We start from the raw sequence: 20,745 nt of genomic DNA on the forward strand, positions 1-20,745 counted from the left end.
GACATTGTTTCATTCTGCTGTGCATGGGGTCGCTATGAGTCGGTTCTGACTTGATGGCACCTGACAACAACAAAGCTTATTTTAATCTTGAAATCTACATGATTTCCTCTTTATCTGGAAGTTCTCTAACTACATTATCTCCCCACCCTCATCTTATTTTGTTTTTTTGTTGTTGTTGTTGCAACTGTATGTCTGGTTCTCTGTTTTCAGTCTTGTTGATCTGTTGTGTTTTGAATATTCCTATTCCTGGGCTGAATTCTGGGTGATACTGTTATGTATGTTAAGTTTTCTTTTTTCCTGAGCTGCTCTCAGGATTTTCCCCTGCAGTCCATTGCTTATCCTAAGGTGACAGACCAGGACTCACAGGGTTAAATTCTTCAGTTTCCCAATCACTGGAGCCACCGTCATGATAAGGTTCTCAGGAACACATGTTTATCCCTTCTCTGACATTTTCCATCTAAATTCAGGTTCCCTAGACTTGACTCATAACCTCATTTTCTTCCAAGATTCCAGACACTTTCACATAACCCATCACTTGTACCATTTGAGGGAGTCAAAAGCAGAAACCAAACCCACCGGCACCGAGTCAGTTCCTATGTCTAGTAACCCTAGGTAAGGTTTCTGAGATTATACATCCTCCTGGGAGCAGACAGCCTCATCTTTCTCCAAGGAGTGGAAAGTGGATTTAAATTGCTGATTATGCAGTAAGCAGGCCTAACCCACAGTGTCACCACACTCCTCTTGGTTTAACAGTCGGTCTGTTAGTAGGTGTGTGTGCAATGCGCATACCCTACACTATGCTGTTCTGGCTCTACACCAGTTTATGGCCACCTTGAAGTACGCACCTCCACAATTTCCTCCAAATACCAACTCTTCTGCTTTTCTCCTTTAAGTTCACTCAAGTCATTACCCGTGTGATAATATATCTAAACCCACTGTAATAAGAGACTGGGAAATGAAGGAGGTTAAATACATCTATGCTTTCAACACCCATAAAAGGGCAACAGTGATGTGTGAATCTTAAATTTATTTGCTTTCGTTAATTGTACTGGGTTGGTAAGTGTCCCCTCGACACACGCCCCCAATGTCAGTATGTGACCATTTATGGATACAGGGTCACTGTAGACACATCAAATTAAGAAAAGATCATAGTAGATTCGGGGAATCTTAATCCAATGACTGGTACCCTTAAAATAAGTGTAAAACTTGGACACAAAGATAGAGCCATAGAGAGTAGAACATCATACGTAGACAAAGGCAGAGGTTGAAATAATGTGTCTACTTGCCACCAGGATTTCATTTTATTTGAATCCATAATCAATACCCATGAAAGCAACAGTTAAGAAATCAAATGATGCAATGGGCAAATCTGCTGTAAAAGATTTCTTTAAAAAACAAAGATGTCACCTCGAGGACTAAGGAATGCCCGACCCAAGTCATGCTATTTTCAATCACTTCACAAGCATGCAAAAGCTGGGTAACGAATAAGGAAGACCATTGGTGCCTTAGAAATTTGTTGTTGGTGAAGAATAGTAAGTGTATCATGGAATGCCAGAAGAACAAACAAATCTATCCTTGAAGAAGTACAAGCAGAATGCTCCTTTAGTGGCGAGGCCAGCAAGACTTCCTGAATGCTGGCCATGTCATCAGAAGGGACCAGTCCCTAGAGAAGGATCTCAAGCTTGAAAAAGTGAAGGGTCAATGAAAAAGAAGACCCTCAAAGAGATGGACTGACGCAGTGGCTGCAGCCATGGTCTCAAAGGTAGCAATAATAGTGAGGATGGTACAAGGTCAGGCACCGTTTTGTTTTATTTATTGTACACAGGGTGGCTATGAGTCTGAACTGAACTTGGACTTGAGAGAACCTAAAAATAAGCCTCCACAACTGTGAGAGAATATACATTTCGGTTGTTTTGAGCCACTCCCTGGTTGTGGCATTTTGTTGCAGTGGCCTCAGGAAATGAATAGTTTCTGTGCTACGCATGACTCCCTGGGTTCTTGGACTGTGCAGTCCTGTACATAAATCTTGAGGACTAGAAACGTGGCTCGTCTACCCTGGGACGTGCTCTAAGTGTGCATACCAGGCTTGGTACTAAGACAGAAAGAAAGAAAGTAAAAACATCATTAATAATTTAAGAATATGGAATACATATTGAAAGGACAGTTTGGCTATCTTGGGTTGAAAAATGTATGCTATGAAATGTAATTTTACCCATTTTCTTTGTACCTTATTCAATGAGGCTGCTAGAGAACAGGAGATTGTACAACGTGGCTTGGATTACATGCTGGACTGCAGAGTTGCAGGCCACCAGCAGGGTTTCCAACTTGCTTTCCAGAAGTTTTCTTCTGTGAGTCATTGGAAATCTGGAAATCTCTGCCTATTCTGTGCTCAGACCTGTTGGCCTCTGAACTGAACGTCGGCTGTCTGAGCTTTCATTTTTCTTCCCTGTTTCCTTTAGTTTATAAAGTTCTAACAACCCTGCTGGGCTCTGGGGCACCCATTTCCCATCAGTCTTGAGAATGTAAGACATCCCTTGCTACTCTTCCACCCCAAATGGTGTCAAGTTGATTCTGACTCATAGTGAACTCCACTGTGTCAACACAGAACTGTGCTCTCCACAGGGTTTTCAAAGTGGGTCGTTTTTCAAAAGTAGATCACCATACTTTTCTCCTGAGGCACCTCTGTACACAAACAAACGACTAACCTTCCAAGTTAGGAACTGAGGACTTGACCATTTGCACCATCCAGGGAATCACATTACTCTTTTCTCTTTACTATGCCTAAGTCTCAAAACTAGCAGAAATAATACCAAGGAACAGCGCCACACAAAGTAAAAGGGAACGTGGCCACGACTCTGCTAGTGCGGGAGACACTTCTCCTAGGAGACGAGTAGAGCGAACACAGCAAGGCTGCTCTTATTAGCGCACATCTGGAAATAAGCCAAATGGTGTATCTACCAATAGTAGAGCAGGTAATAAAGGATGGGGTGTTCATATAATGAAATCCTGCAGGAACCACAAATGTCCAAATCACTGTGGGGAAAATTCCAGACTCACTATCAAGTGAAAAAAAAAACACCAGTCTGATTCCACTACAAAATGTGCAAAAATGGGCAAAATGAAATCACATTATTGTCTAAGGAAGGGTCAGTCATCGTGATGTACCATGGAGTCGGTTCCGACTCATAGCGACCCTGGTACAGGGTTTCCGAGGCTGTAAATCTTTATGGGAGCAGAAAGGCTCCTCTTTCTCCTGCAGAACAGCTGGTAGTTTCGAACTGCTTGTCCCTGAAGCTAGCAGCCCGATTTGTAACCACTACGCTACCAGAGCTCTACCTGGAAAGCTAGGTAGATAGAAAATCAAGCATAGAGAAATGCAAAGGGAATGCTTTAAGTTCATATGTTTAAACACCAGCATTTCCCACTGACCACTGTAAAGACTACGAAGGCCACACCTAGGACTGTTTACAGAACCTTGCTCAACATTTCCCTCTGCAGATTGCAGAAGGGTCTGAGAGCAGTGCCACTAGGCTTCTAGCAAATGCTGTTCACACCTGGGCTGCAGGGCAATTAAAGCACCTTCCCTCATTACTCCAGCTTAAAAACCCTCAATCCCCAGCTGCTTTAGAGAAAGTAAAGGCCTTATCCAAGTCAAAGTGGTAGTTCAATGCGTGATGCAGGTGCAAAATGACAGCACTTTAAAAGGCACACAGACGCCAGCTAGAAAATGTTACTGTCCGCAAATCAGAGGAGCAGGAGAAGAAAGCCAACACTGGAAGGTCAGGCCCAGATCATTTGTAAACAGACCTTAAAGATGAGCTTAAATGTCAAGTGTCTTTTTTACTTACATGAAATACTGACTGCTCCCAGGGGCGGAGTACCCAAATAAGCAAGGTAAGCATAGGCTTACTTGTGTTTACGTTCTAATTTGTAGCAAACAATTTCACATGGGGGCTTGTGGTGAAAATATGGGAAACTGTTGACTACAAGTTAATAGGCAAGCCTGTGCTTACCTTGCTTACTGGGTACTTTGTACCCTCAAGGACTGCAAATTTGAAAAGAGGCTTTGATTCGGTAGGAAGGGGTTGTGGGGTTGGGAGGGAGATAGATGCCAGACAAATTTAGAAGCAGTAACTTTGATGTGGTGAAAAAGGTTTACTACAGTAAACACAAATAAACCCATGCTTACCTTGCTTATTGGGTAATCTGACATTGCCCCATAAAGTGGTTAAAACTCGTATAAAATTTAATAAAATTCATCCAAAAAATTAAAAATGTTGTATAATTGAAAATATAAACTTTTTTGATGAATGTTATCAAAAGTTTACAACCATGTTAACCACTTTCTAGATCACCCAATAATTACTAAGGAAGTACAAGTACTGGAGTCCTGGTATGTTGTTGCGGGCTACTATGCTGGGCCACACAGTTGGTGTGAACCTCATGGTCAGCGGTTCAAGCTCAACAGCCGCTCCTTGGAAATCCTATACAGGGTTGCTAGGTTGGAACCAACTCAATGGCACTTAACAACAATAAGAAGCACAAGTAAATTTACGACTCTGTACTCAACAATTTCATGTTTCTCCCCCTACATCAAAGATTCTTCTTCATGCACTTTCAGGTGCCGTGGTGGTACTGTGTACTAAGCATGAGGCTGTTAACCATTAGGTTCAAACCTACCAGCCCCTCTGAGGTAGACAGATGAGGCTGTCTGCTCCCAGAAAGATTGACAGTTTTAGAAACCCTAGAAGGGGTTGGTGTGAGTCGGAAGTGACTTTGTGGGCATGCACTTTGGCCCCCAAATTTCACTATGGAGATCTAAATTTAGGAAAAATGTGGGCCACAATTTTAGTACAGGATTTCTTTGAAGCATTCTTTATTAACAGTAAAAAACTGGAAATCTACCTAATCGTGGCGGAAGGGATTTTACGTAAAAGTAGTCACCAGGACAACTACATAGCAGTGGAAACTCTGAAGACAGAATAGTAACAAAACCCAACAGGCCAGAGGTACCATGAATTCAGCTGCGTGAGATGAGTGCCTGAGAGCTAACAGTCCGAATGAGGTATGACAATAACCGCCGTCGCCGTGAGTTAATGCGCCAGACTGCAAAGCCGTCTGAACTGTAAGGTCAGTTGTTCAAGCTCACCAGCTACTCCTCGGAAACCCTATACAGGGTCGCTATGGGTCGGAATCGACTTGATGGCACTTAACAACAACAACGTTCAAACATACAGTGAAGCTGATTATACTGTGTTTCTTTTTTCTCACTTAAGACCTACCCAACACCTTTGTTGTTATGGTAGCCCGGCTGCTAACCTCAAGGTCAGCAGTTTGAAATCACCAGCTGTTCCGTGGGAGAAAGATGGGGTTTTCTGTTCCGTAAAGATTTACAGCCTTGGGAACCCTATGCAGGGTCGCTATGAGTCCATGGCACACCACCACCACCACTACCGCCACCACCACCAGGAGAAGGGTGTGGGATGGAATCACAAGTTCTGTTTTGCACATGTTAACTTGGGATGCCTAGCTGAGAAGAGATGTTTAGGTTGGAAATAAATGTTTGGAACTGTCAGTATTTAAAGGCATCGAACTGTGTGAGATCACTAAGCTCTGGCAAAGAGAAGAAGGTAAGGAGAAGAGGTTCAAAATCAACCATGTCACATACTGCTGATCCTTCTAGTAAGAGGAGACTGGAGACCACATAGCGCTATCTAACAACACAGAGATCACCAGTGACCTTCGCAAGATGGTTAACCCACAGCCACGGCCTTCCCTGGACTCTTGTCCTAGCCTTCGGATTTCTGTTGTTATGGTTAGGATGAGGGTTAGTGTGAGGGATACGGGTTAGACTTGGCCTAACTTAAGGGTTACAGTTGTTTTTATTATTTTTTTTTTCTTAAAATCAACTTGATTTCCTTTTCATTTGGAAATTTTGTTAACTAAATTACTCCCTCATTTTTTATTTTTTTTTGGTTACAAACTGTTGTTTCTGGTTCCCTATTTTCAGTTTTGTAGATTTCTTTTCCAGCACTGTCCTGTTAGTTTGTTATACTGAAATGGGTTATATTTTTTATATATATGTGATGCTGGAGTTACAGCACTGGTACTTGTAATGTCCATGGTGAACAGGTTTCAGCATAGTTCCAGACAAAGACAAACTGGGAAGGATGAGAAATGGACAACTTCTGAATGGTTAGCAACTGAAAACCTTATGACTAGCAGCGGAACATTGTCAATTAGTGTGCCAGAAGATGAGCCTTTCAGGTTGCAAGGCACTCAAAATAATGAGGAAGATCTGCCTCTTCAAAGTAGAGTTGACCACAGTGACATGGGTGGAGCAACAAAGCCTTCAAGACCTTCATTCACTAATGGGGCACAACTCAAAATGAGAAGAGCTATGGCGGTGGTGGTGTGCCATGGGGCCGGTTCTGACTCATAGCGACCCTGTACAGGGTTTCCGAGGCTGTGAATCTTTACGGGAGCAGAAAGCCTCATCTTTCTCCCGCGGAACAGCTGGTGAACTGCTGACCTTGTGGTTCGCAGCCCAATTTGTAACCACTACGCTACCAGAGCTCCTTTTATACCAGAGAAGAGCTATAAGCAAACATTAATAATCAGAACATGGGATTATGAGGTATGAGTCTGGGGATATTGGAAGTTGTGAAAATGAAATGGAATGCAAAAAGATCTATCTCCTAGGCTTAACAAACTGAACAGGAAGGAATGAACCATTATGAACCAGACATTCATATGGCTTATTACATCAAGCTGAAGAGGAACTGTGTAGTAATCATTGTCAAAACGCACATTTCAAGATATATCTTGAAGTACGATGCTGTCTGTTATAGGATAATATCCATTTATCTACAAGGAAGACCAGTTAATACCACTATGGGTCAAATTTATACACCAACCACTAAAGCCAGTGATGATGAAACTGACAAATTCAATCAACTTCTTTGGTCTGAAATTGAGCAAACATGCCAAGATACACTGATTTTACTGGTGACTAGAATGAGAAAGTTGGAAAGAAATAAGATCATCAGTAGTTGGAAAATAGGGCCTTGGTGATAGAAATGATGCTGGAGAACCCATGATGGCATTTTACAAGACCGATGACTGATTCATTGCATATTTTCTGTTGAATATCATAAATAATGACTATAGACCTGGACATCAAACTGACTTCGTCTGTGGGAAGACATGGTAGAGAAGCTCAACATTATTAGCCAAAACAAGGTCAGGGGCAGACTGTAGAACAGACCACTAATTGTTCATATACAAATTCAGGCTGAAGCTGAAGAAACTTAAAAGAAAGTTCATGTGAGCAAAAATATGATAATGAAGAGAACAAACAAGATGGTGGAAAGGGTGGAAGCACAGTGAGGAGCTCCATCAGCAACCACACAAAATACCGGACCAAGCAGGCTCAGGGGATGGTCCCAGAACTCTGAACCACATATAAAGGAATATTTGGAAGGTTGGAAGGCTTACAGCTAGGAGAATTGGTAGCAGAAGCAAGAAACAGATTGCTTTCCAATTCAAGATGCTCAGCTGCTCCTGCACCATCTTGGGCTAGGCCAAGTGGGGAAGGATCAGAGCAGCCACAGATGCCTGGCAGAACCACGGACATAAAGGAGGAAGCGTGAAAAGGGAAGCCCATCTCCTGATCACATCCACCCGGAGGCAAACAGAAAACATATAAGCACATGTCCAGAAACAAGACAAAGTGACTAAGGCAAATGAACTGGAAGTAGACCTACACTCCATACTGGAAGATGAGCATTGAGAAATGCCTGAGAGGAATTCAGAAAAATGATTATAAAATTTATCAAAACACTATCCAACGAAGTTCAGAAAAATAAGGAAGAAGTCAGGAAAGCGCTACAGGAGCAATCAAATAAGATACCTACAGCATTGGAAACAATTCAAAACCTACAGAAAGCGGTCAAAATGATTAATAATAGAGTATCAGAAATGGACACTACAATGAAAGGGCAAAGGAGTAGAACTGAGGAGATAGAAGACAGAATAGTGAGCTAGAAGATAAATCTCTCAACACTATTAAGACAGAAGAGCAAGCACAAAAAAGGATTAAAAAATCTGAAGAAGGCCTAAGATTCATGTTGGACAACATGAAGAGGAATAACTGAAGAATTATAATTATTGGCATTCCTGAATAGTAAGAATCACACAAGTCCACAGGGGGAGATAGTTGAAGAGCTTCTGGAAGAAAAATTTCCTAACATCCTGAAAAGCGAAAAGATAAGCATTCAAGAAGCTCAACAAACCCAGGAAGGACAGACCCTAAAAGACAATCACCAAGACATACTATAAATAACCAAGCTCTCTAAAATCAAAGATAAGGACAGAATCCTGAAAGCAGCTATAGAAAAGAGAAATATAACATACAAAGGCAAGCAAATCAGATTAAGCTCGGATCTCTCAACAGGAACCATGCAGGCAGGAAGGCAACGGGGAGACATACATAAAACCCTGAAAGAAAAAAACTGCCACCCAAGAATCCTCTACCTAGCAAAGCTGATGATGATGTAACCAAAACATTCCAGGATAAACAGATAAACAGAAGCTAAGGGATTTTGCCAAAGCCAACCCTGCTATGAAAAACATCCTAAAGGAAGTTCTGTGGAGAGCCAACAAGAACAAACAACCAGAGAATGACATATGTGGCACCATCACCCTGAACTCAATCGACAAACGGAAGAGTAGGAACAGAATACAATTATAAGAACAGAGAATCTGGGAAGTCAGTCTATGATCAAAACAATTACAATGTGAAAGAAGGTAAACACAAAGGAAGAGAGATCCAGGCGGTGAGAAGGTCAGGGAGATTACAGGATAAAATAGACTGTCTTAAATGGAGGGAAGAATCAGATCATTACAAGCTATGGACAACATTGCAAAGTATGAGTATTCCAGAACACTTAATAGTGTGCTCATGAGGAATCTGTACCTGGACCATGAGGCAGTTGTTTGAACAGAATGTGGGAACACTGAATGTTTTAAAATTAAGAAAGGTGTGCGACAAGGTTGTACTCTTTCATCATACTTACTTAACCTGTATGTATGCTGAGCAAATAATCCAAGAAGCTGGGTTATATGAAGAAAAACGTGGCATCAGGATTGGAGGAAGACTCATTAACAACCTGCGATATGCAGATGAATAACCTTGCTTGCTGAAAGTGACGAGGACTTAAAACATTTACTGATGAAGATCAAAGATCACAGCCTTTGGTATAGATTACATCTCAATGTAAAGAAGACAAAAATCCTCACCACTGGACCAATAAACAACATTCTTCTTATCAATGGAGAAAAAACTGAAGTTGTCAAGGACTTTATTCTTCTTGGATCAACTATCAACACTCACAGCAGCAGCAGTTAAGAGATCAAACAACATATTGCATTACACAAATCTGCTGCACAAGACCTTTTTTAAAGTGTTGAAGAGCAAAGATGTCAGCTTGAGGACTAAGGTGTGCCTGATCCAAGCCACGGTATTTTCAATAACCTCATATGCATGTGAAAGTTGGACAGTGACTAAGGAAGACCGCAGAAGAATTGATGCTTTTGAGTTATGGTGTTGGAGGAGAATATTGAAAGTGCCATGGGCTGCCAAAAGAACCAATAGGTCCGTTTTGGAAGATGTGCAATCAGAATGCTCCTTAGAGGTCAAGTATTATAATGAAATGTGCAAAGACCTGGAGTTAGAAAACCAAAAGGGAAGAACATATTTAGCATTTCTCAAGCTGAAAGAACTGAAGAAAAAGTCAAGCCTCAACTTGAAATACTGAAGGATCTTATGGGCATATTACTGAAGGACTGCGAAAAGCATCCAAAGAAGATGGAAGGGATACAGTCACTGTACCAGAAGAAATGACTGATGTTCAACCATTTCAGTAGTAACATATGATCAAAAAGAAAGAAGTCCAAGGTACACTGAAGGCACTGGTGAAAAATAAGCCTCCAGGAACTGATGGGATACAAACTGAACTCTTTCAATAAACTGATACAGAACTGGAGATGCTCACTCATCTATGCCAGGAAATCTGGAAGATAACTACCCAGTCAGCTGATGGGAAGAGATTTGTATTTGTTCCCATTCCAAATGATGACCCAATGGAATGTGGAAATTGTCATGCAGTATCATTAATAATGCAAGTAAAATTTTTCTGAAGATAATTAAAAAATGGCTGCACCAGTGCATGACAAGGAGCTGCACGAAAATTCAGGCTAGATTCAGAAGAGAACATGGAACTACAGATATCACTGCTGATGTCAGATGGACCTTGGCTAACAGCAGAGAATGTTAAGAAGGATGTTTCTTGTGCTTTACTGACTATACAAATGCTCTTGATAGACTGTGTGGATTATATTAACTAAGGATAACATTTCAAAGAATGGGTACTTCAGAATGTTTAATTGTGCATGCCACGAGGAACCTGTACTTAGACCAAGAGGCAGTCATTAGAACAGGACAAGGGGATACTGTTGTTATTAAGTGCCATCCAGTCGGTTCCAACCCATAGCAACCCTGTATAGGGTTTCCGAGGAGTGGCTGATGAGCTTGAACCACCAACCTTGTGGTTCAAATCAACTGCGCAGTCCAGTGCATTAACCCACAGTACCACAACGGGATTCTTAAGGATTTAAAATCAGGAAATGTGTGTGTCTGGGTTGGCATCTTCACCATACTTATTCAATCTATATAATGCACATATAATCTGAGAATCTGGATTATCTGAAGAAGAGTTTATTATCGGAACTAGAGAAAGACTCACTTAAGATTTTTGACATGCAGATGATATAACCATGCTTGCTGAAAGCGAAGAGGGCTGAAAATGCTTACTAGTGAAGATCCAAGACAATACAGTCTTCAATGTGAATTACACTTCAGTGTGAATTACACTTCAATTTTGAACTCAAAAATCCTCACTGGACCATTACATAGCATCATGTTAGATGGAGAAAAGATAGAAATTGCCAAAGGCTTCATTTTGCTTGGATCCACAATCAACATTCACGGAAGCAGCAGTCAAGAAATCAAATGACATATTGCATTAGGCATAACTGATGCAAAAGACCTCTTTAAAGTTTTAAAGAATGAACCGTGTTCGTTTGAGGACTAAGGTGCACTCGATCCACACAATGGTACTTTCAACTGCCTCAGATGCATGTGAAAGTTGGGTAATGAATAAGAAAGAGGGAAGAAGAATTGATGCCTTTGAATTATGGCGCGGAAGAATACTGAAAGTACCATGAACTTCCAGAAGAAGAAACGAATCTGTGTTGGGAGAAGTGCAGTCAGCATTCTCCTTAAAGTAAGGACTTGTTACCAGAAGGAGCAGTGTGTGATGAAGGACATCATGTTTGGTAAAGTGAAGGTTCAGTGAAAAAAGAGGCAGACTCCCAATGAGATGGACTGATAACACTGGCAGCAGCAGTAAGGGGTTCAAACATGACAGTAACTGTTAGAATGGTGCAGGATCAGACTGTGTTTCGTCTGTTGTGTACATGTATAGGGTCGTTATGAATCAGAACCTACTCAACGGCACCTAACAACAGGGTTTTTTGGTTGTTGTTTTTTACTTTGAATATTTCTGTATCTGAGTTGAGTTCCAGATTTACTGTCATGTATATTAGTCTCAGGTTGTTGCCTGCCCAAAGAACTTCCTTTAGGATTTTTTGTAAGTTTTGTCTGGTTTTAGAAAATTCTTTTAATTTCTGTTTATTTGAAAACATCCTAATTTGCTGTCAGATTTGATGGGTAATTCTGCTTGAATTCCTGGTTGACAGTTTGTTTCTTTCAGAGTTTTATATATGTCATCCCGTTGTTTTCTTGTCAACATGGTTTCTGCTGAGAAATCAGAGCTTAGATTTACTAGTTCTCCTTTGTGGGTAACTTTTCCTTTTTCCTGATCTCAGGATTCTTTCCTTGTCATTGGTTTTGCAAAGTTTGATTATACAATGTCTAAGGGATTTTCGTTTGGGGGTCCAACCTGCATGAAGCTCATTTAACTTCTTGAATGGCTAGCTTCTCATCTTTCCTAATATTAAGGATGTGTTCTTTCAACAATTCTTGGACAATTTTGCTATGGTTTTTGTCTTTTGTTCTGGAATTCCAATCACACAGAAGTTATTCCTTTTTATAGTATCCCATATAAAAGGCTTTCTTTGGTTTTAATTTTTTTTTTTTTTTTTTTTAAGTGTTGTTCTTCTAGCAGATGAATATTCAAAGATTTAAACTTCTGGTTTTGCAATAGGCTGTTTCTGTAAGGTTCCCAACTTTTCATTTCTTTTGTCAGTTTATTCACATAGTGTTTTCCTAAATTCTTCTCAAGTGTTTTCTCTGTTCTTTTTGCTATTCATGATCTCTAAATCCACTGAAGGCACCTAAACATGCTTTTCAAATTCCTTATTAAAGAGTTCTGATAACATTTCTTGTACTATATTTTCTGATTCTGTTTTGCTCACTTGTTTGAGGCACTGTCTTGTTTCACTGTTTTAAGCGGAAATTTTTTTTCCGCTCCCCGGAGACATTGCGGTGATGTACTTATATTTAATTGATGGTTGTAAGTTGTAGTGTTCTCAGGCACTCACTACGTGGCTCCTGGTGGATGTGGTAGACACTGGAAGTGTGTGAATGCATTCCTCTACTGGTGGCTTAGTTCTGGGAGGGTTCATGCACCTCCAGAACCAAGGGTGGCACTCTCAGCTCCTGGCCACAGGCAGAGTTGTGATTTTACACGAGGGGTGCTAAGGGCACACATTACTAGGAGGGTACAGGGAGCAAGGGAGAACCCTTAACCACCATTCTCCAGTAGAATCCTGTGCCTGAAGGCTGCTGTATCAGTCCCGCTCCACACCAGCTGACAGCCCACCCATTTTTCTTCTCAGACTTGCTCCTGTTCAGCTTCCTCATGTATCTGGCACTCAATCGCCCTCTCTGTCCTATCCTAAAGATCAGGGTTCTGAATCATCTGTAAGTTTTACTCTGTCTCTCATGTCACTTTGCTGCAGAGGATCTGCTCCAAGTGTCTGTCTACGCTGCCTCTGTTCTAGCCTTCTAATTGGTCTGCTTTTCTCTAGTAGGTGTGCCGCTCAAACATGTCCTCTTTATTACTGCCAGTTACATTGCTAAATCATAAACTCTCCTACATCACTATACAGCTGACAAATCTTGCTTAGTTCTATATTATCTATAGCAATTGTAGTCAAACTTTGTTGTTCTTAGTTGCCATCAAGTTGCCATCCTGCACAGTGATATCAAACCTGCCATGCTGTGACTGAATGCGGATCAGACGGTTGTGACCCACAGGACATTTACTGGCTGATTCTGAAGGTAATCTCAAGTTCATTTGAGTCAAGAAGCACTGTTGAAACCAATTCAGCATCAGAGCCACACACAGCCTCAGTTGGTGGAGATTCATGAGGCTCACTGGCTGGAGTTGAACCTAGGTCTCTTCTGGCTCAAGAGACAATTGAAGCGAACCACCACTGCCCCACAGCCAAATTTCGGTGTGCACACAATATTGTCACCTGCAGGTGACTAAGCCGGAGCTTAAGATTCTGTCTCAGTAAACTTGGGAGGGAGGGGAGAAGGCACCTGGGGACCACATTTTTAATCAGCATCCCAGATAATGGCACTGGCCATGCTGACAAGACTAGCCTATAGGGCAATGTCCAAATCAAACAAAATTGTTCTAAGTTTTGTCCCAGATGTTCTCACTCAGTTCTTGTCATTGCATTTGAGATAGTATGTATATACACTTCAAAGAGCTCATACTACTTACTCAAATAAATTGTAGCAGCCTGAACATGCCTGTTCTTCCAACTGTCCCTTGACACATGTGCTTTTGCTACCCAGGAGGCGTCTTAAATTTGTCTCATTCTTTTCAGTGTGGCCTTTCTAGTCACAGTCTAACAACAACATCCATAGTCTAATAGGACCCTTGATGATTCAGTGGTGAAAGTGCTCGCTGCTAACTGGAAGGATGGGCAGTTCAAACCCACCAGTCACTCTGCAGGAGAGATGTGGCGGTCATCTTTTGTAAAGATTTATGGCCTTGGTGCTGCAGGGTCAGCACTGGACTGAGAATTAAAAGGTTGGCTGTTCAAACCCACCAGCTTCTCCTAGGAAACCCTATACAGGGTCACTATGAGTCAGAACCAACTCGATGGCACTTAACAACAACACAGGGTGCCTATGTGTTAGAATCAATTTAACAGCAATAGGTTCAGTCAAGCATAGTTTGCTATTGGTGTTTACATGCCAACAAGTTAGTTGATTCACAGCAAGCCTGTTCAGGATTTCCAAGGAGTGGGTCTGAACCACCAACCTTGCAGTTAGCTAGAGGCTAGCAGTTCAGTGTTTACCCTACAGTGCCACACCAGGACTTCGTTCCTTTCCTAATAGAACCCATAACTGTGAGTACTGTCTCTGAGTTCTGTGTGGCTGCTGCAATGACTTAGAGAGGTAGAGAGGGCTTGGGAGGGACGGGCTGCTTTCAGAACTGGTTAAAAAGCTGGAGAGAATTTTTAACTCCTGTCTCACAGGAATCAACCTTGGGCTGCCGATGGTGACTGTTTCTCCTCCACATGAAATTAGAGGACATCAGACGCCTTGTCAGACCATTTCTCAAGACCAGTTCAAATGTCATTGGTAGTACAAAGACTCACCTTGTTCTTCAAACTCTGAAACAGTAATTATTATATTCAAATTATTCTCTAATTGTGCTATTGCTTCCCCAGCTAACTCCAGAAAGCTGTAACGGGAGACACAGTGTGTTCTTCATGTGTGCATTACCAACATGGCGTTATAGATCAGCACTGGATTGCGAACCCCAAGGTCAGCTGTTCAAATCCACTAGCTACTCCTTGGAATTCCACCCTACACAGGGTCACTAGGAGTCAGAGCCGACTTGATGGCACTTAATAATAATAATAGTAACTCCTTAAAACAGCCCAGAACCTGGCAACTCTCCTCTGTATCTGATGGTGGATCCTCAAGATCAACAAATTTCTGAATACTGACATATCATAGTTTTTAAAAATTGTTTTAAGTATTAAAACAGTATTAGAAAAATAATTAGAAGATCTAAACAGAAAATAACCTACTCTGTACGCATGGTGCCATGAAACAGTGGACTTGATACTCTGGTCCTGGGTACCTGGGTTTTTAGACTTGAGACAGGTCTCCATTATTCCTTTTATAGCCACAAAACCAGTCACTTAATAGCTGGTAACCAGCTGACTGGGCTTGAATTTTGAATCATGGAAACGTAAGACGGCTTACCTGGGGGGAAATAAACTGGGGAGGCACTTGCGCCCGGAGATTAGGAGAAGAATTTAGTGGCTGCACTGGAGTGTGCATGCCTCTCGATTGTGCTGTGCTATTTCCAAACAAACCGTGATTGCCACCCTGTGAACATAACAACAATAATTAGGCTGTCTGTGAACTTAGGAAAAATGCACTTAAGAACCAGAGACTATGTCCCATGGAAGCACAGAATTTTACCACTGAGCAGTTCCCAATCTTGGAACACTCAGGAGAATCATTCAAATCAAATCATGGGCATATATCATCACCGTCTGGTCTACTCTCTATAAACTGAAAGGGTTAAATTTAGTCCAGTGTTAGAATAAGCATTCAATTATTTTGAGGGGTTCAAATATAACATTCATTTCAACAACTGTATATTTTTCCCTGCATTTTGCCAGGTTTCTTCTCAAATCTCCTAATCTAAGAACCATCTTAAAAGGCACCTGAGTGAAATCACAGACTTTTGAATCAGATCAGCTATGCAGTACAGGTGTAGTAACGCTAAACGGGTTAGCTGAATCACAAGCTCACTGTCATCCAGGACCCTATTCCAGATAAAGACACCTTTCCTCCCTGGGTCTGCCTGCCCCCTTTCTTTGCTACATTAGGAAACTGGAATCAGTCACAAAGAGGTAAAAAACCAAGAAAAGCAAAGAGTGAAAAGTCATTACAGGAACACCAAAACAGATTATGACTTACTTGTACCTTCTCAGTCAAATGTTAAGACTGTCAGTCTAGATAAAAAGAAGCTTAACTCCCTAGAGGGCCAAATCACTGGGAGGCTTCTAGAATATTCCAATCAGAGAGCTTTTGAGAGCTTCTCTGGGCTTTATGATGAACCTGCCTTTCCTGACCTGTTTTCAGCTGAGAAACATCCTTCAGCAAAGAAACCATGTGATAGGTAACTTTTTGTCCCTTCTTGCCTGAGGTCCTTTACCACACAGGGTTCATGCGACCTCTTCAAGCAAGGCCTTCCTCAAAGATCATCATCATCAACGAAGTTTTTCCCCAAACCTTCACTTGTTTCCCATTCAGAGTAGTTGAACCTAAGTCTATGCTTCGATAGCATTCATCATCAAAGGCCTGGTCTGGGTAGGATATTATTTGCAAACATCCTAGTGCTTCAGGATAAGCGTAGGTCTGCAAAGGTCGGTTTGAATCACAAGGTTGGCAGTTCAAGCTCACCAGTCCCTCCATGGAAACTCTACACTGGGTTGCTGTGAGTCAGAACTGTCTTGATGGCAGTTAACAACAATAACTGTGCCCCAACAATGTCAGGTACTTGAAAACGTCCCACTGAACATGTTCAGCACAGTTACGTCACTGCTTGTAATAACTCTGCATACTTGGAAGTCACCACCATCGTCTCAATTGTAGAGAAAACATTCACAAAACTCCCATTAAATTCAATCACAGTAAAGAGATTTTGATGGTTTAATGGATTCAAAAATAGATGAAGAGACTGCTACAGAGAAAGTAATGAACTCAAAAAGCTTTGAAAATAAAAAATGACTATGAACATAAAGTAGAAATGGCAATTATAATCTGTGCATCTCATAAAAGAAAATCAAAGATCCACCAGAAATTTTACATCTCAGAGGATTATTTAAATATGAAAAAACCCTTTTCATTCTAAAAACTCTCAATATCTCTGCTTTTCTTGTCTTACTAAATCAAACCATCATTCGAAGGTTAAATGGCTTGAGGCGAACTTTTCTGAGGTGGTGGGGTTAGAGTTGGTAGTCTGTTTACCTCTCATACCCAGAAACACAGCAAACATTTTATTTCACTAAGAATATTCTGCTATCATCTTTTTCAACGATACTTTACTATCATCGCAATGACCTCAACTGCTATATGTAACTAGTCACAGACCTCTAGCAGTTAAATCTTGACCAGAATTCTTGGTGTGATTGATCAAAAATTGCTTTTTGGGAGTAATTTTTAATTTCAACATTTCTGTTGATAAGAAGTATTTTTAAAAACTTGTTTTCTTATTTTTTTTGTTAACTCAGACCTTGTTTCCTTATTCCCAGTAAACAAACTCTATTCATCTAACTGCTCCATCCATAAAATAGTAAAACACCTCCCCTATATTTTACTATGTCATTTTGCCATCACTGGCTCAGGTTCAGCTATCTTGCACAGTGATAGCTTCAGTGCAATCAAGTAGGGTCTGTGGTTTTGGAAGGTTTCTTCAGAAATTAGAAAAATGGTAATCAAACCTTATATATGTGATAATGCTGGTTAATCTTTCTCTAAAGCTGTGCATTTGTATGTGAAATTTTTATGAAGATCTCAATTCTCCTAAATGACAGGGGAGATTTGTTCCAACTATACACACTGTTTGAAACTCAGAAAAGTATGAACATTAAAAAAAAAATTTCCACACTGATTGAAACAACCTCTGATTTGGATATTAAAACCTTAAAGTGTTGCATCTTAATTATATATGAAATTGACTCATGTTGAAAACCATCAGGAGAAAATCAAGACCCATGAACTTTGTAGCAATCTGCAGTTTAAATAATCAAGAATGCCCTTTTCTTTGCTAGTCTTTTACATTAAAGTTCACGTAATAACTACTTTGGCTAATGCTGTGATCTTAGAACCATGCTTATAATCACCATTAACCAAAAGAATGCTATGATTACTTTGTGTTTTCTGTATTTAAGCACAAAAATATTTATAAAGTTATGTCTTCTCTGCTGTTAGTAACACATGTCTGCATGCTTTGTGAAAACGTTTCACTGAATTAGGAAAAAATTACCTAAAACTCTCAGCCCAGAGACCACCACCTGAACACATGAACGTAGTATAACCGTTTTTTTTTTTTTTGTTTCTTTCTTTAAATGTGCTTGGTGTGGGCACTGTGGGATAAAGAACTGGAGCGCAAAGTCGATTTCACAGCCACAAGGTTGGTGGTTCAAACTCATCAGCTGCTCCTTGGAAACTCTATACCAGGTCACAATGAGTGAACCAACTCGATGGCACTTAACAGCAACAAGGCAACTTAAGTGTGTTAAAGACCTATATAAAATGCCAAGTCTAATGTAAAGGGGACTGTTTTATATCTACCTTTAATTTATACGGGAAACTGAATGGGTACAATTAATTCAATATCCTCCCAAGACATACTGAGCGGAAGGCCACCATAGCATGCAGGGGCCCTAAAACTATGGCCAGAAAAATGATCATCTTTGAAATCACTGCAACAAAAGCACCGAGGCTCCAAATTCCTTGCTTTCTCAGCAGAAGCTACAGCAGAGCAACTGCGGTGTGCCGGACAAGCTTCTGCATCCCCTTGGTCTGGGAAGTCCAGGAGCTATCACGACCAGCCCTGACATTCCTCTTCTCTTGCACAATGCTTCCCTGGAGGATGGCCAAGCCTGACCCTAGCAGTGGGGCTGCTCCAGGTGAAATCAAACACTGCCCCATTTCAGCATTATCTATTCTTCCCAAAACAGCATCATCTAATAGTAAAAACCACTGTTCTCCAAATAATTATTACATTTTAAACTTAAAGACACTGGATTGTAAACCACTCTAACCCTCAAATGTGTGGCACTGTGGGCTAATGCAGCAGACTGCAAAGTCGTTTGAACTGCTGCTATGGGTCGGAACCGACTTGACGGCACTTAACAACAGCAACCCTCAAATGTTTAACCTTAGAACTCTGCTAGTTTTGAATCAGCTGGTTTATTAAACTGAAAAGGCTCAAAAGTATGACTTGCCATTCAATCTGGTGTTTAAAAAGTTGTAACAGACAAATTGAAAATAAAATTAAGTGAAGTTATGACCAAAAATGAGAAGACAAAAGAAAGAGACTGAAAAGAAAAGCCATGGAGAGAAACATGGAGAGATGGGTTCTATGGGCTGAAAGGACCTAAAACCTACAGTTCATATCATTCTGTGCATTCAGTAATCAACAAATTTCCCAAGACAGACAAATGATGCAATAAACTGCAGACCAGGGCCAAGGTCAGGCCGCAGCCAAGCAGTTAAACATTTGAGAGGCCTCCTTACTTGTCTAGCAGCGAAGTTTTGGGGGTTGAGCCCTGTGCCGATTGCTCCAAGGCTGACGTTGGGTAGTGTGGAACCAGAGGGAGACAGCTTGTAGCTGGGAGAAGGGGAGAAGGGAGAGCAGGGAGCCTCATCCCCAAGGCACCCATCTTGATTGGAGAAAGGCAAAGTCAGCTGAAAAGTAGCAGTAGTTAGCCAATCACAGTGAGTGTTGGTTAGTGAAGCAACAGAATGCAAAAAGGGGAAAGAGAGAAACACTAGAAATAAACAAAGTTAGATGAATTAGCAACACACGAGGGTGGGGTTCAGACCTGATCACCATTGTCACACTGCCCAACAGACACCCATCTGTCTTTGATGGCAAGTTTTCTTACTCTCTAAGTTAAGAACACATTCTATCTGTCCCACGAAGACAGAAAATTGCCAGATACTTTATTTTTATAATCTAATACTGACTACTTGAACTACGCGGCTGCGGAAATGGAAGCCAGAGCAATCTACTGAGTAGGACCATCGTGTTGGCTGTATCAAAATGTTCCCAATTACTGAGTGTTGGTTTTAGCTGCTTTCCTAAGACCAGGGGCATACAAATTGATGTTCTTTAATTAAAGGATAATCTCCTCCTTTAAAAACGTTAACAAATAAAAAAACATAGATATCAGCTACTTGTTAAATCAGGCAGTTGAGTATTTTAAAAGCAAATCATTACAACTGAAAACAGATCTCTAGGCAAAGGGGAAAAGAAAAGAGCTCTCTTAGGAACAGTGAAGGAGAGTTTTAAGTCATGTTTTCAAAACTAGAAGGTAAAAGACATATTGAGTCTTCCAAACTTTAATCTGTAGGTCAGTCACAGAATAAAGAATGCAGACAAAACTGCTCTCTGACATTTTACCTCTCCATTTTGATTGAGTGTGCACTTTCCCCACTGCACAAAGTCGGACCATTTCCCCTCCAACTTCATCAAGTTTTCCTAACGTAGCCTTTGTTCACAATACTCACATTGTCAAAACAGATAGCATTTAGCTCAGTAATTCTACATTTCCTCCTGGACTCAATTATCAAAAGGCACATGGAAACCAAAGTGGTTCTCATGAATTCTTAACCTCAGATACAGTAATCCACTCACCTTCTCAAAATAAGGCCCAGTATCTGTGGTTGCCATGTCTTTGGAATTAGGTGGACGGAACCCAGATCGATCTTTCCTCATGATATCATTAAAATCCCCGAGATTCACTGCTCGCTTGTCCACATCAAATTTTTTATCCGGAAGGCTCCCTATAAACAGCATAAAGAGAGCAGAAATGTCAAGAATCAGTATCTCCCTCATGACCAAGAGTGACTTGCCTCACTCTCCTCAAAACCTGGGGTGCCAAAGG

General features: G+C 41.0%; 1 protein-coding gene across 3 annotated transcripts in view; it reads right to left on the minus strand.

The window, feature by feature from the left end:
• The window catches only part of TNRC6B (trinucleotide repeat containing 6B), a 270,951-nt gene that overhangs the window by 28,356 nt on the left and 221,850 nt on the right, over positions 1–20,745 (minus strand). For 2 of the 3 annotated variants that reach the window (XM_006865166.1, XM_006865167.1), the window contains 2 exons: positions 20,496–20,644; positions 15,320–15,445 (listed from right to left, as the gene is read on the minus strand). In XM_006865166.1, the coding sequence (XP_006865228.1) occupies positions 15,320–15,445; positions 20,496–20,644 (275 nt within the window). Of the gene's footprint in view, positions 1–15,319; positions 15,446–19,372; positions 19,544–20,495; positions 20,645–20,745 lie in introns of all 3 variants that reach the window. The other variant, XM_006865165.1, reaches the window with a different exon arrangement.

The sequence above is a fragment of the Chrysochloris asiatica genome, unplaced genomic scaffold (assembly GCF_000296735.1).
Source record: "Chrysochloris asiatica unplaced genomic scaffold, ChrAsi1.0 scaffold00076, whole genome shotgun sequence".
Lineage (NCBI taxonomy): Eukaryota > Metazoa > Chordata > Mammalia > Afrosoricida > Chrysochloridae > Chrysochloris > Chrysochloris asiatica.